Raw genomic sequence first — 14,834 nt, forward strand, 5'->3', positions numbered from 1 at the left:
GGTCATAATTCCACTAAACGGGTTTGGAGGAAGAAGAATGATGAGTACCATCCCAAGAACACCATCCCTACTGTGAAGCATGGGGGTGGTTGCATCATGCTTTGGGGTTGTTTTTCTGCACATGGGACAGGGCGACTGCACTGTATTAAGAAGAGGATGACCGGGGCCATGTATTGCGAGATTTTGGGGAACAACCTCCTTCCCTCAGTTAGAGCATTGAAGATGGGTCGAGGCTGGGTCTTCCAACATGACAATGACCCGAAGCACACAGCCAGGATAACCAAGGAGTGGCTCTGTAAGAAGCATATCAAGGTTCTGGCGTGGCCTAGCCAGTCTCCAGACCTAAACCCAATAGAGAATCTTTGGAGGGAGCTCAAACTCCGTGATTCTCAGCGACAGCCCAGAAACCTGACTGATCTAGAGAAGATCTGTGTGGAGGACTGGGCCAAAATCCCTCCTGCAGTGTGTGCAAACCTGGTGAAAAACTACAGGAAACATTTGACCTCTGTAATTGCAAACAAAGGCTACTGTACCAAATATTAACATTGATTTTCTCAGGTGTTCAAATACTTATTTGCAGCTGTATCATACAAATAAATAGTTAAAAAATCATACATTGTGATTTCTGGATTTTTTTTTTTTTTAGATTATGTCTCTCACAGTGGACATGCACCTACGATGACAATTTCAGACCTCTCCATGATTTCTAAGTGGGAGAACTTGCAAAATAGCAGGGTGTTCAAATACTTATTTTCCTCACTGTAAATACAATCCATATAAATAAAGAAACAAATGAAATAAACAGTGCTGTAAGTTTTTCAGGTACAGAAATACTACAGAAAATGAATAAAGAAATCAAATATAAAATAACACTGGAATACTCTATAAATAAATACAGATTAATCCTTACAATTAAAGTTGAAAAAGTTACTCAGTCAAGACCAGAGAGTGATTTTCTCTGTGTTCTAAATTCACTGTAAACCATGGCTTCACGGGCTTATTGCTTTTATAAAACGGTTATTTCACATACCTGGCAAGCTTTCATAAAATAAAATATAGCCTAATGCTATTGATAAAAAATATAATTCTTCCGCCAAGCAGTATAGTTCTTCAGAAGCGGAAAGGTTGCTTTACTAATGTAATGATGTATATGCTTGTGATTAATTTACAACGGCTTAGAACGTGGCTCAACCAATTATAATTAACTAATCCGTTTTATAATAACTCAATTTGGTACTTGCAAGCTGTTAGAGACGGCTCTGAGTGTGTGAGCGAGGGAAAATGAAAACTGCATTTATTTTGCAAGTGTATACATTCTTATCATTATTTTCACATTTTCTACATATTTTATGGGGGAAAAGTTTTTTGCAGCGGTATAAAAGCCCTTCTGTTTTCATTAATTTAAGGGTTATTGTGAATGATAATAATAACAACCATGTAATGCTGTGAATAGGCCTGTCGCGATAGTCGATAAATCAATCGCACGATAAAAAAAATTATCTCGATAATTTTTCCGGCTGCGATAATTTCATTTGCATGCTTGTTTGTTATCCTCGTCTCTCTATCTCTACCAAACAGACTGAATGACAACTCTCGTTTCCTTAGCGTAGGAAAAGTGAACCCTCTTGTCAGTTGCATTGTCTTTTGTGTGGGGAGGCGGCACTTGTCAGTCACATGGACTTTGTGTGGGACGGCGGGAGTGCTTGAGGCGACTGCCGAGAAGAGCGAGAAGACGAGACGCAAGTTGTGACATGGAATTGGTTTCAAAGCCAAACGCAACAGCTGCAGTGTGGGAGCACTTCGGATTCAAACCGAATGACCGTGGTGAACCACTTAACCTGAGCGAGCCGGTATGTCGCATTTGTTGTAAAACAGTAGCGACTAAAAGCGGTAACACAACAAACATGCACATGCACCTAAAACACAATCATCCGTTGCAGTTTTCCCAGCTGAAAAAAAAAAAACCACAACAGTCTTCGTCTTCCCGACAGTGCACCATAACTGGGGCGTTTAGTCGACAAACAAAGTACAACAGGACAGTGCAAAATGGTGTGCACTCACCGACAGTGTAGTTCGCTTAATTTTTATTAAAGAGATGCTGCCCTTTAGTATTGCTGCAAACATTTGACAGCCAGTATGAATTGCCTGGGAGAACATACGTGTCACAAACGGCAATTCCACAACTGTACAACAGGATTAAGATGACATACTAAAGGAGATCAAAGACATCCAATTTTTCTCTGCCACTATGGATATGTGGTCAAGTTCAAACATGACCCCCTATATGAGCTTGACTATACAATATACAAGTGCTGACTGGAGCCTGCACTCCAAGTGTTTAGAGACCAGGTATGTCCCAGATAACCATACTGTTGACACCCTTGGAGAAAACCTGAAGTCTGCTGTAGCAGACTGGGGACTGGATGAGCACAAACTAGTTTGCATCACTACAGATAATGGTGCTAACATTGTTGCTGCAATAAGGGATCTTGGCTGGCCATGGCTCAATTGCTTTGGTCACAACCTCCATCTCGCTGTGTCCCAGGGACGTGCACAGACATTTTGAGGGGCAGGGGCTCAAGTGAAATAAAGGGCACTTCTCATAATTAAGTTTTTTTTTTTTTTTTTTTTTTTTTACAAAAAAGTATATATATTAACGCAACTCTGACTTCCTTTAAAAAAAAAATTAAAAAGTTAATTAATTTTATCTTCCTCAAACTCACGCAATTGTTTCATTTTCAAAAGATGTCTACAAAATAATCAGTTCACACAGAAACCATGGTCTCCTTAGTATTCACTAGGTTTATAGAGCAGCAAAGGAAACCATTCCACAATGTGCATGTTTTGAAAACATTTTCTATGCTACTAGTTTCAAGTATAGGCTATATGAAGAGTTCAGATGCAAAAGCCTTTAAGTGCCATCTGAAATTTTCGTCTAAAATGAGCATTTTTTTTCAAGCTCGTATATTTAAGTTCAGTAATTTAACTTAAATGACAATTAATAGGTAATTTTCATTGCCAGTAATGTGAAATAAGTGAACATAAACATACAAGCTTGATAAAAATGATCATTATAGAAGGAAATTTCAGATGGCACTTAGAGGCTTTTTCATCTGAACTCTTCATATTTAGAATAACCTAAATAACTGCATCAAGCAGAGGGGTGTGTTTTACTAATTTGTTTATTTTTGCACAAGGCACTACATCGTTTTAATTAGTTTGGTGTTATCAGAATACATAACACTTTAAAATTAAACTTACCAAAATAATTGAGTAAAAATTCAATAAAAGTCAATGTCATGTATGTATTTGTGGTTGTATGGAATACTATTTTATAAAGGTTTAGAGGAAATAAAAAAAGTTAAATTACTCATAAATAAAAAGTTTATTTATAAATATTGTTATTTTTAATGTTTGATGTTAACTTATTTCTACTCAGTTTTATTTATTAATGTACCAGATGCAGTTACTCAGATTTACTACATTTTTTAGAGTGTATCCTCCATCTGTTTGCATCTGTAGATTTCTTCTAAATTCACCAATTTAGATTTCTAAATTTCAGGGGGAAAGACTCTTGATGTAAGTCATTAACTGGGGACGTTCTGTATGCAAATTAGGCGTCAACTAGTTAAAATGCGCACATTTGCATCTAATTGACAGGGCAATGCAGGTAAATAGGATAAACAAACTAAAGCATATCACCTGGTGGTGATATATGCTTATTTTATTACTAACTTATTTTATTACATGGCTTGGTTGAATTCCAATGTAGAATGCGGTCTGTTATTTCTTGATAACAGACCGCTGTGCGTAGTATAACAGACTGTTGCCATGAAAAACAGAGCGTTGCTATGGACTCACAGGATTCTAACCGTAGAGACGGAGCGTACTATTTTCTTTAACAATCGGGGGAGAGGGAGAGGGAGCGCTTCAGAACTCCTGACCTGATATTTAGATATACTATTCTTCAATAAATATATTTGTTTGACAGGGAAGCTGTGCGCAAACAGAAATATATATTATTTAAAAAAAAAAAAAAAAAAAAAAAAAAAAAAAAAGCACCCCAGAAAAAAGGGCACTTTCTCTCCAGGAATAAAAAGGGCAGGTGCTCAAGCCCCCTTTGATGTCTATGTGTGCACGTGCCTGCTGTGTCCCATGGTCTGGACAGCAACAAAGATCGGACAGCGCGTGTCATAGGACTCTGTAAAGGTTCGGTCAACACATTGAACCTGAGCTGGCTTAAGAGGAGAGACCTGAGGAAGGCACAGAGTCAAGTCAAGTCAAGTCATCTTCATTTATATAGCGCTTTTAACAATGTAGATTGTCTCAAAGCAGCTTTACAGAGATAAGCGTATAATTTAAGGTAACAGAGATTGTTTCGGCTTTACAGCAGAGTTAAGTTATTTCACATCTAAAGTTAGAGTGAGGCTAATCTCCCCCAACACAGTCTAATACTGGTGAGTGGTGTTTAATTCATAGATAGTTGAATTTGCAACATAAAATATTTAAAGAGCTTTTATTTTTATAGTAGCCTGTAGAATAACCCAGTATCTAGTCTTTTAGTATGAGGGATGCTCATTTCGGTCAATTTTCCCGACCGACAACCGCCGCTCGTTATCCGATTTTTAACCGTTAATATTATAAGATTATAATATTGAATTGGCATTAAGTAAAAAATAAAATTGACGTGTCTGTGACCCGTTAAAAATAAAAATCACGGGTTTACTTTAACGTGCAAACATGCAGAACAGATCAACAACAGAACCTGGATTCACATAAAATTTTCACGCACCTGCAGCATTTCTAAAAGTGACAACAGAAAAAAACAATAAAATAATATAAATAATAACATAAGATAGGCCTACAATAAATATACTTTATTAACCTTAAATAATTAACAAATTATGATGACAAAAAGAAAACACTGAATCAATTTGAAGCTTTGAAAAAAAAAAAAAAGGCATTTGTTTAGTCAAATAAAAATAGCAGGCCTACCTTAATCCACAGCTTGTCTAGTTTTTATTGAAAAAAAAAAAACCCCGGCATATATGTAATATATATATTACCATGCAGCAAAAAAAAAACAAAAAAAAAACAACTTTAACAGTATTGATCGGTCAAAATGTTTACTTTCGTTTAACGGTTAAATGGTCAATATGAGCATTAATAAAAATAATGGACATGTAAAAAGAGGTTATTTTGTTTAAGAATGTTGATAGACAAACTAATTAACAAGAACAATATTATCTTTCACACAGGATGTTGTCACACGATGGGGCACTAAGAAGAAGATGGTAGAGAGGGTGCTATAGCAACTCCCAGCCATAACACGTGTCCTGGTTGAAGACAAAAAAACATAGCCACCTCAACCCAACCTGGCAGGATGTTTCTGTGTTGGAGTCTATCAACGCAGCAATGAAACCACTGGCTGACTTCACAGACATCCTCTCAGGGGAAAAATACGTCACGGTGTCCTCGGTTAAGCCTGTGTTGGAACTGATTAAAGACGACCTTCTCTCTCCAGGCCCTGATGACACTGCACTGACAGCCAGTATTAAACAAAACATGTGCAGGGTACTGACTGAAAAATACAGCTCACCTGCAATCAATGTCCTCCTTAGAAAGGCCACCATCTTGGATCCAAGGTATCGTGGCAGCATGGAGGAGGCAGGTGCATTGGATGATGTCAAACATCAGCTTGTGCAAGAGCTACTGGACTTAGGACCAGAAGAAAGTGGAGAAGGTACAAGTGGTGACAGCTGCAGCAAAGCCACTGGAGGAAACGAGGATGAACCTACTACTGCCGCACTCACCAAGAAGAAGAGGCTGAGTGACCTTCTTCAAAACAGAAGAGCTCGTAATCTCAGTCAGGCCCAGGCTGCATTTCCAAAAAGAGTGCAGGGCTGATGCAGAGCTGACTAAGTTCCTCCAAGAGGATGCAATTGATGCATCTTGTGATCCCTTGGTGTGGTGGCATGACAATCAAAGAAGATATCCTTTGATGGGATATCCAGCTCTGAGAGAATGTTTAGCACAGCTGGCAACATTGCTACTCCTGAGAGATCCTGCCTTAAGCCACACAAAGTCAACATGTTGGTATTTCTTGCTCGGAATCTGCCCTAAAATCTCTATCTCTCTCTCTCCTCCTTGGTGTACATAGACTGCAATTCACTTTTTTGCTGGAGAAATTATTTTTCAAAAGTTTTTGGCATATGGCTTGAGGCTTTTTTGTTTGTTTGTTTACAAAGGTCCTAACAGGCAGTTTTGCCTGTTATGGAATGTATGTCTGAGCCTAATGTTTAATATTTAATATTATATGTAAAAAATATGTAATATTTTTTTGGGGGTTTTGGTATTTATTCAAGTGCATTTTTTGTTAACAGAGACTGAGAGTCCATTGCTTTTATTGTTTTTGGTTGTTTTGTTCATTGTTATTGTGGATATTTAAAATGTTTTCCATTTTCAGTGTTAAATAGTCTTTGGAAATAAAAGTTTATTGAATTTTGAAAGGTGTATGTGCAATATTATGCCATTATCATTATTCTAGATGAAAATGGTCTCAGATCGACTATATTATCGTTTATCGCAATAATTTCTTGTACAATTTATCGTCCAGCTAAATCTGTTATCGTGACAGGCCTAGCTGTGAAACCGAGTTATCGTACTGTAATCAATCACATATAATAAAGTTGCAATAATAGTGACCAGTATATTGGACCCAACAGTAATGTCAGACCACACAAGGATGAGTAACCATTATAATTCTATTGCTTTATCTGTTAAACCTAGTTTAATATTTCCTAAGCTGTTACACAAGCATAGCAGTGGGCATTTAAAGGAAATATGACCCTAAAACTAAGTGTTTAAAACAGAAGGCGCAAAACAGAGCAGACAATGAACAATTTCTTTAAATTATGGATTATAAATTATGAAGCATGACCCCTTAAAAGAGTGAAATGACAGTTCTTACCCAGATCCAGCCACCAGGGTTCCTGGTTCATTCCCCAGCCCGAAGCAAACAGTCATTCTCTAAATGCACAAAGGGTTTTCAGATGTGACAGCTGTGTCTGAAGCACTTCTGTAATGTTGAAAAACAAATCAAATAAGAAACATTTTCATATGTACAGCGCTCTTTACTGTATAGGGGCCAATTAACATTGCCACAACAAACTCCCTCAAACACAGTTGTTCAGTTTTGTTGGGTCAGTGTGTTCACTCTGCTTGTGTTTGTTGGGTCAGTGTGTTCACTCTGCTTCTGTTTGTTGGGTCAGTGTGACAGTGATAATTATGTTTTCCAACATTCTGAATCCAACTGCTCCCAACCACCAACTTAATTTTTTTGGAAATTGTTGTGTGAATTTGCTTTAAAAAATGTACCCACAAACACATTAACTAATAAAATAATGATATAAATAAATAAAAACATACACTAACTAAATCTCTTTGGCATCTCCATCTCCACTCACCATAAATGAGGTGAGCCTTCAGATGTCAAGTTTGGCTGTACATACTGTAATATCTACAAAACATCCTTCATTTTAAAGTCACTTTGGCCACATATAGACTGTAAAGTTTAGGAGTCTCAACCTCATTTGAATACAGGCGTGAATCCTCTAAATTACCGTTCCATGTGTGTATGGCACAGGACTCACTCCCGAAATTGTGATGATTGACACTGTGGTAACTGGGGTTTTGCCAGAAGCCTAAATCTGAATTCGGAAAGGCAAGGAAACTGAGTAAAGCATTCTACGGAGCCCCTAAAGGGACATGGTTAGGTTTGCTGCAGCAGCCAGTTACATTACAGTGCATCAGACTTCACACTGCAAAAATTGCTTTTCTTACATAGTATTTTTGTCTTGTTTCCAGTCCAATATATCAAAAAAGTTCTTAAATCAGGATGCATTTACTAAAGTGGGCAATTCCACGCAAAGGTCATCCTTACCATGAAAAAATAAAGTTTTTACCTAAAGATCAAAACCCCTTTTAAGTTGTCCATTTAGGTCTGTAATATACTGTATTAATGTGCTGTATCAGAAATTAAGAAAATTGCCTTGTTTTTCCACCACATATGAGGTGAGCAACAATGCTAAAAATTTTATTTCAACCAGCCATATTTCATGCTTTCAAAAGAGGTATCAAAGACCCCCCTTTTAAAAACTTAATTTGAACATAAAGCATTTTGCTGAAAGATGGAGGCATGCCTGAGAAATAAATATACAAATTTGGTCATAACAGCACTGCCTGTTGAATTCATAAGGGCTTTAATAAAGAGGTCTCGACGCTTCAGTGCTCTGTCACGTCCGTAACGTTTTAAAGATTAAGTTTATATAATATAACAACTATAAATGCAAATAACTTGAAAATTTATATGCAAAGCTAAACTATGTTTATGCTTACTAGGATCGACATTTCATTCCACTACTTTACTCTGAACAACCATAATAATGCGTAACGGATGTGACCGTTAAGGACGCTTCACATCAAATCATATGTAGCCTATTTGTGATCGGTTTAAGGCTTACCATATATTCAGTGCATATCCAATAATCGCAATAATATTTGTGCTTTGTTAGTTTTAATATGAAAAAATGTCTCAACTTTCAAATTCAGTCTATTTTATAACAAAATGTAAACAATAGAGACCGCTCTTTAATACGGCGTGGTATATTTCTGTATATAGCGCCTCAGTGCGCGGCGGATAAAGCGCACATGAACGGATCTTCTCTTCCTCTATCAGAAGGTAGTATATGATACAGTACAACTTAAAGAAGAGCATGTGTCTTATAGCCATAGGACACTTCCTTTGGGATGTCGCATTTTTCCCTCTAGGTTAAAACATGAATATTCATCATAATCCCGTGATCAAGCTGACAAAATAACAGTGATATTGCAATCATTTTGACTCACGACTTAAAAGTAGTTTAAAAGTAGACATTTCAGACGTCCTATAGATATATTTCTCAGGTATGTGAGGCAAGTAGCCTACATTATACGCGGAGTTTCGGTTCATTTATGAGGCGCGCTCCACTTCACGCGACGGCACCTCCGTGTCCTGATTATATTGTCTGCTATAGCCTATTTGCTTCTTATTTAATAAATCCAGGCAATTGGTTGATGAAACATTGATTAAAATTAAGATACAATTTATACAAAACGAAATTCACATTAAAGAAAGGCTTTCTACAAAAAAAAAAAAAAACGAAAGAATTGGTCAAAATCATGTCTGCCCACTGATATACTGCATCCGATATATTTGCATCTTATAATCTTACTCATGCTGTTATCCTTTCATATAATCAACATATGAAATAAAAAATGCTATTACCGTATTTTATTTAAACATTAATATGAGACTAAATGCCTACTCAAATGTAATGTTGGAGCGGGATTTGAGTGAACGCCGTCTTACCGGTGAGCATGTTGGGGGAGAGGTACGATTTTCGAACAAACATTGAATATTATTTTTGCTTATAATGCCAATCCTTAATATTTGGTGTTTTAAATGCCTGTTTGAGGTCTCTGTGAACGTTTTAAAGCAGTATTTTAGTGCCGCTTTCAGAGCGGTCACGTCCGTAACGGAGAACTGTCACGTCAGTAACATTGTTTTTTCCTCATAATTGCGAAAACGAAAAATAACATAAAAATATAGCTGCGAGCAGCGATTACGGGCCCAAGCCGGTGGCACCGCAACCCCGGTGCCGCCGGCTTTGGCCCTTCATCGCTGCAATATATATATATATATATATATATATATATATACACACATATACATATATATATATATATATATATATATTTATTTATTTATTCATTCATTCATTCATTCATTTTATTTTTTTTATTATTATTATTTTTTTATTCTGATTTTATGATACACTCAAAATATTCCACAACAAATCCTTTAAATTTAATGTAAAGTAAAAATGAAAGTAAGCAGTGTTGGGCTCACGTAACCCTCTCATCAGAATCAAAATGTTTCAACATTTGCGATGTATTTGGATGCTAAACTATTCTTTATTATAGGCTTTGTTCTTCACTCGTGTTCCAATATCGACGGAAAAAAATCATCCTCTTCACATGCGTAAAAATTTGCTTGGAAACATCACAGTGGAGCGAGCGGTGCTTACTGTGAATGTACGAATTGTACTACTGACTATTTAGAGCAGTGTAATTTTTATATGTTAGGTTGACTATTTTATTATTATATTTTATTAAGGCTATAATAAACAGGCTGCGATGTCAAGATTGTAATGCTGGAGTGTGTGTGTGTGTGTGTGTGTGTGTGTGTGTGTGTGTGTGTGTGTGTGTGTCATGTTTTTCTATCCCGGTGGGGACTTTAACCTGAATGCACACAGGCTCATGGGGACTCGTGTCACAGTGACCTAAATAGAGGTCCCCATGGGTAAACAAGATTATAAATCATACAGAATGAGTTTTTTTGGAAATGTAAAAATGCAGAAAGTTTTCTGGGATAGGTAGGTTTAGGGGTAGGGTTAGTGTGAGGAGATAGAATATACAGTTTGTACAGTATAAAAACCATTAAGTCCATGGAGAGTACCCACAAAGATAGTAAACCGTGTGTGTGTGTGTGTGTGTGTGTGTGTGTGTGTGTGTGTGTGGCGTGGGCGCGATTGAACAGTAGACACATAAAAACACACTCCGTCATTATACAGGACGACATTCAAACTGCAAAGTGTTAACTTATATTTGTGTACAGTTGCAATAAAACACAAAATTGTGCTTTTGTAAAATAATTTCAAGCAATCCACCCCCCGAAAGGCGCTAATTTTAAAATGAAACTAAAATGCTCATGGCGGCACGGGCATTCATAACGGTGCGCGTCCACTGCGAGGAACGAGCAGAACAGAGTGAACGTTTTTCAGTTAATTCCTACTTCCATAGGAATTCATTTGAAACGCTCGCTCAACCAATATAAATGTCAGTGCGGACGAACATATTTTACTTTCGTTTTTAAGTTAGCGATTAAAAAGCCCCCAGCGGTGTCACACGTCAGTTAAAGGTACAATATGCAATAATTTTGCATTAAAATATCCCATAATCTCAAGGCCAGTGTTATATATTTTGTTAAGTTGATTACTTACAATATCCCAAATGTTTCCAACTATTTTTAAATCGTGAGAAAATTGCGATTTTAACCAAGGAAATGGGGCGTTAGAGCAGGGGGGACCTGGGAGTCGCCAGTCAATTGCGTCACATCCGCGTTACCCTCTGTTTCCGCTCGTACTGCGTGGAGTCCTAGACAAATGCGGAAGTTGTAATTGTAGCGTCTATCAAGCAACAAACGTTAGCTTGTTTCGTGCAGTCGTTATGGAACACAATTATTCTTTACCGATTGCAGCTGGTTCTGTCGACAAAGCATGCTTAAATTTATATTTTCCAAATGTAGCATTCTGTAATAGTTATGTAAAGGAAGTATTATTGCTTTAGATTTGTGTTTAGTTCATTGACATTGTTTATCACGTCTGGTGTTTATGGCCATGTAAATAAATATAGCATGTGTTATACATAAAGATTAATCAGTATTTTGGCAAATGATGTGGGTATGTTCGAATGTACTTTTACAACAATGGTTTAGAACACGTAAAACTGCGCCGCTTTATCACAACAATGAATTCGACATACACAGTAACATCTATGATAACCAGTGTAGTATTAAACCTTACTTTTCTTGCGGTTAATTAATTTTAATGAAATAAAAGTGTGATGAGGTTTAAGAGTCAGGAAGGAAGAAGACAGGGGTCAGCGTGACTGGTACTTTATTAAAATAAAGCAAAACAAACTAAAGTCATGCACAACGCGCATTCACCGTGGCAACCGCGACGGCACAAAACAGTTCAAAAATGAGAGCTCGGATCCACCGGTTTTCTTTCTCTGCGTCCAATTTTCTCTTCAGTCTCTCTCTCGTTCCAGCGCGGCTTATAAGCAGTCTCTCCAAGCGGATCACAGCAATAAGACACAGGTGTTCGTCATTTGCACTTGACCTACTTGCGTCCCACGCTCTTCTCTTCTCTCTCCCATTACAGACCGCGCTGAACCATGCCCCCCTCGCCACAAAAAGCATGTCATTATAAAAATAGAACTTAGCCTCATCCATGAACATGATTTTTCGATTCCCATCTGACTGATTTACATCCACGGTGGAGTTTAAAACGACAGTTCCCATCATTCCCGCTCCTTCACATCGTCATCAAGCTACGCCGTTGTTGTTGTTTGGAATGTAGCGCCCTCTCGTGGCAAAAAATTCTTGCATATTGTAGCTTTAACCGGTGGTAAAATATTCTCACCGTCACATACCTAGTATATTTTTATATAGATATAATAGGCCTACCTGATTTTGAACACAAGAGGGCAGTATAGCACTATGTTTGACTTTATTTATGTATTGTTTAGACTAAACAACCATTCTGGCAGTTTTTAAACTTAAAATTCATTCTTAAATTGAAAAAAAGAATAAAATGTTTAGTTGTGATGTTTGTATACTTTTATATAGAAATAAATGGTATATAATTACATTTTTAGAAAATTTGAGGCTTTTAGTTTTTCCTTTTTGGACATTACTTTAATCCCTCGCCATAGCAAAACCGTTTGAGATATTTATTATCCGTTCACAATTTAGCATATTTAATGTATTTTCATCATGTTGAAAAAGTTTGGTGGGAATAAAATAAATAGTTTAAAGGGGTGGTTTACTGCCTTTTTTCTTAGCTTGATTATGTTTATGGGCTGCAATATAACATGTCTTCGTGTTTCGTTTGTTAAAAAACGCCTTATTTTTCATAAATTTCACCTTTATTGTAAGCCGCTTCCTCCTCTGTCATTTGAACGACCGGTTGACTTCCTGATTCTATGAAACCACTCCCTCAGAAAGAGGCAATGAGCTCAGATTGGTTAGTTCGGCCGGTGTGTTGTAATTGGCTAAACTGCGTCCGGAATCTTCACGCCCATTACCTTTACGGGCGACAGTTGCATGTGCTCCGGACCCGGTCAAATGTAATGGTGTCAATATTGCCTCATCAGTTTGAGCCAGAATCAGACCCAGAGAGCGGTGATGAAGAGAGTCAAGCAGAACCTCCGCAAACACGGCTCTTACTAAACGTTTCTGAATGGTAATTTTTTTTAATTATTATTATTTTCTCAAAGAATTCCCATACGCTGTTACTTGAAAATGCTACTGCTGTTTGTTAGCTTTTGAGATACGCTTTCCCCCTGATTAAACATTTAATATAACTGAATACATGACTGAGTAATACCGTTTTTTAAAGATATTGTTTTATTGATAGAATGAACAACCGTTTAACTATTCACAACACTTACCGGTAGTTTACTCAGTTTGTCGTTTTCTTTAGGTGTATATGTGATAGCAGCTGAAGTTCGCTGTTGCGATAATTTTTTGAAGTTTGTACACGTTTCTTATACACACAAAATAACATCGAACTAACTAGCTACTATAACCAAACAGCTTTGGCATTGGTTTGCGTTCTTGATCAAATCAAAAAATTACGTCATAAAGTATACATGGAAAATACGTTTACAAAATTTGTACATATACAAATTCGGGTCCAAAATGTTTGTACGCATCTGTCATATACTAAAGCCAGCGCTGGCATTTTTTTACATCCTTGATAAAACTAAAACGTACGTCTTAAATTATACAGGCAAATACATTTAAAATGATTAAATCTTACTTGCAGGTTGTGGCCTCTGGTTTTAAAGCTGTAACTGCTTCATGTTGGAGTAATAGTTTCTTGTTGAATCCGACATTGAACTCGTGTAGATTCTGGAAGCTGTCTTCGGTAAAATGCGCAGCACAGAGAGCTAAACTACGATTGTAATTGTCAGGAACATAATCAAACTTAAATTTGAACCATTGTTGACGAACTACAGCGTCTGTAGGAAGCCTGAACACAGAAGACCTGACAGCTACAGCTCTCCACTATAACTCCTCCTCTTCGACAGCAGAACATGTTCCGGAGGGAGGGTTGATGTAAATGTATGGGTTAGTTACATATAAAACCCGGGAAGTATCTCGTTGTAGTCCCATTCGAGTCGTTTTTGTAGGCATTAAACTTCCTGATTTTTAAAAGACAATATCTCTGCTTACGTTGAACTTTCAGCGCAGCAACTTTGCAGATACTGTTCATGCACCAACAGCAACATTACACAGTATTTAAAATGAAAAAAGTGAAATAGCAATCAACCACCCCTTTAAGAGGAGTGGCTAAAAATTCATAGGCTGATTTTGCAAAAAAATCCACATTCAGAACAAAATATCTGACTTCCTTTTGCTCTGAGCTAATGAACGTAAATTAGAAAGTTGTCCGGCTTGATGAGAACAATATAAAAACAATTTTTTTTTACTGTATTTAAAACTAACCCCCCCACTTTTGTCAAAAGCATGTTGAAAGTGACACACTTCCTGCTGCCAGTTGGTGGCGCTATAACTTTGAATCACAATAGTCACATCCATCTGATCGGCCTCTTACCACGAACACACTGCTGAAGTTTCATCAAGATCAGTTAATGTATGCAGAAGTTATAACACACTTCGTGTCTCTCTTTTCTCGCCATAAATTCGTTTCCTCACCACGGCCAAACCGTTCAAGATATCAAAAATCCGTCCGCAATTTAGCATCCTCAATGTCTTTACTTCATGCTGACTGAGTTTGGAGGTGATTGAATGAATTCTCTAGGAGGAGTACATCACATTCCACAGCAAGCGTTTTCCAAACAACCCATAATAGCTGACTTCCTGTTGGGCTGGCGTGAAACTTGACAAAGGGAAAGTTGTTCGGCCCGACGAGATCTATATGTGT

The 14,834-nt window shown here is 37.2% G+C and overlaps 1 protein-coding gene across 1 annotated transcript in view; it reads right to left on the minus strand.

Annotated features, from left to right (window-relative positions):
* The window catches only part of frs2b (fibroblast growth factor receptor substrate 2b), a 52,796-nt gene that overhangs the window by 20,052 nt on the left and 17,910 nt on the right, over nt 1-14,834 (minus strand). Inside the window, exon 2 of the mRNA XM_081356265.1 lies at nt 6,971-7,078. Coding sequence (XP_081212391.1) covers nt 6,971-7,001 — 31 coding nt within the window. The 5' untranslated portion in view covers nt 7,002-7,078. The remainder of the gene's footprint in view (nt 1-6,970; nt 7,079-14,834) is intronic.

The sequence above is a fragment of the Scardinius erythrophthalmus genome, assembly GCF_964197995.2.
Source record: "Scardinius erythrophthalmus genome assembly, chromosome: 24".
Taxonomy (NCBI): domain Eukaryota; kingdom Metazoa; phylum Chordata; class Actinopteri; order Cypriniformes; family Leuciscidae; genus Scardinius; species Scardinius erythrophthalmus.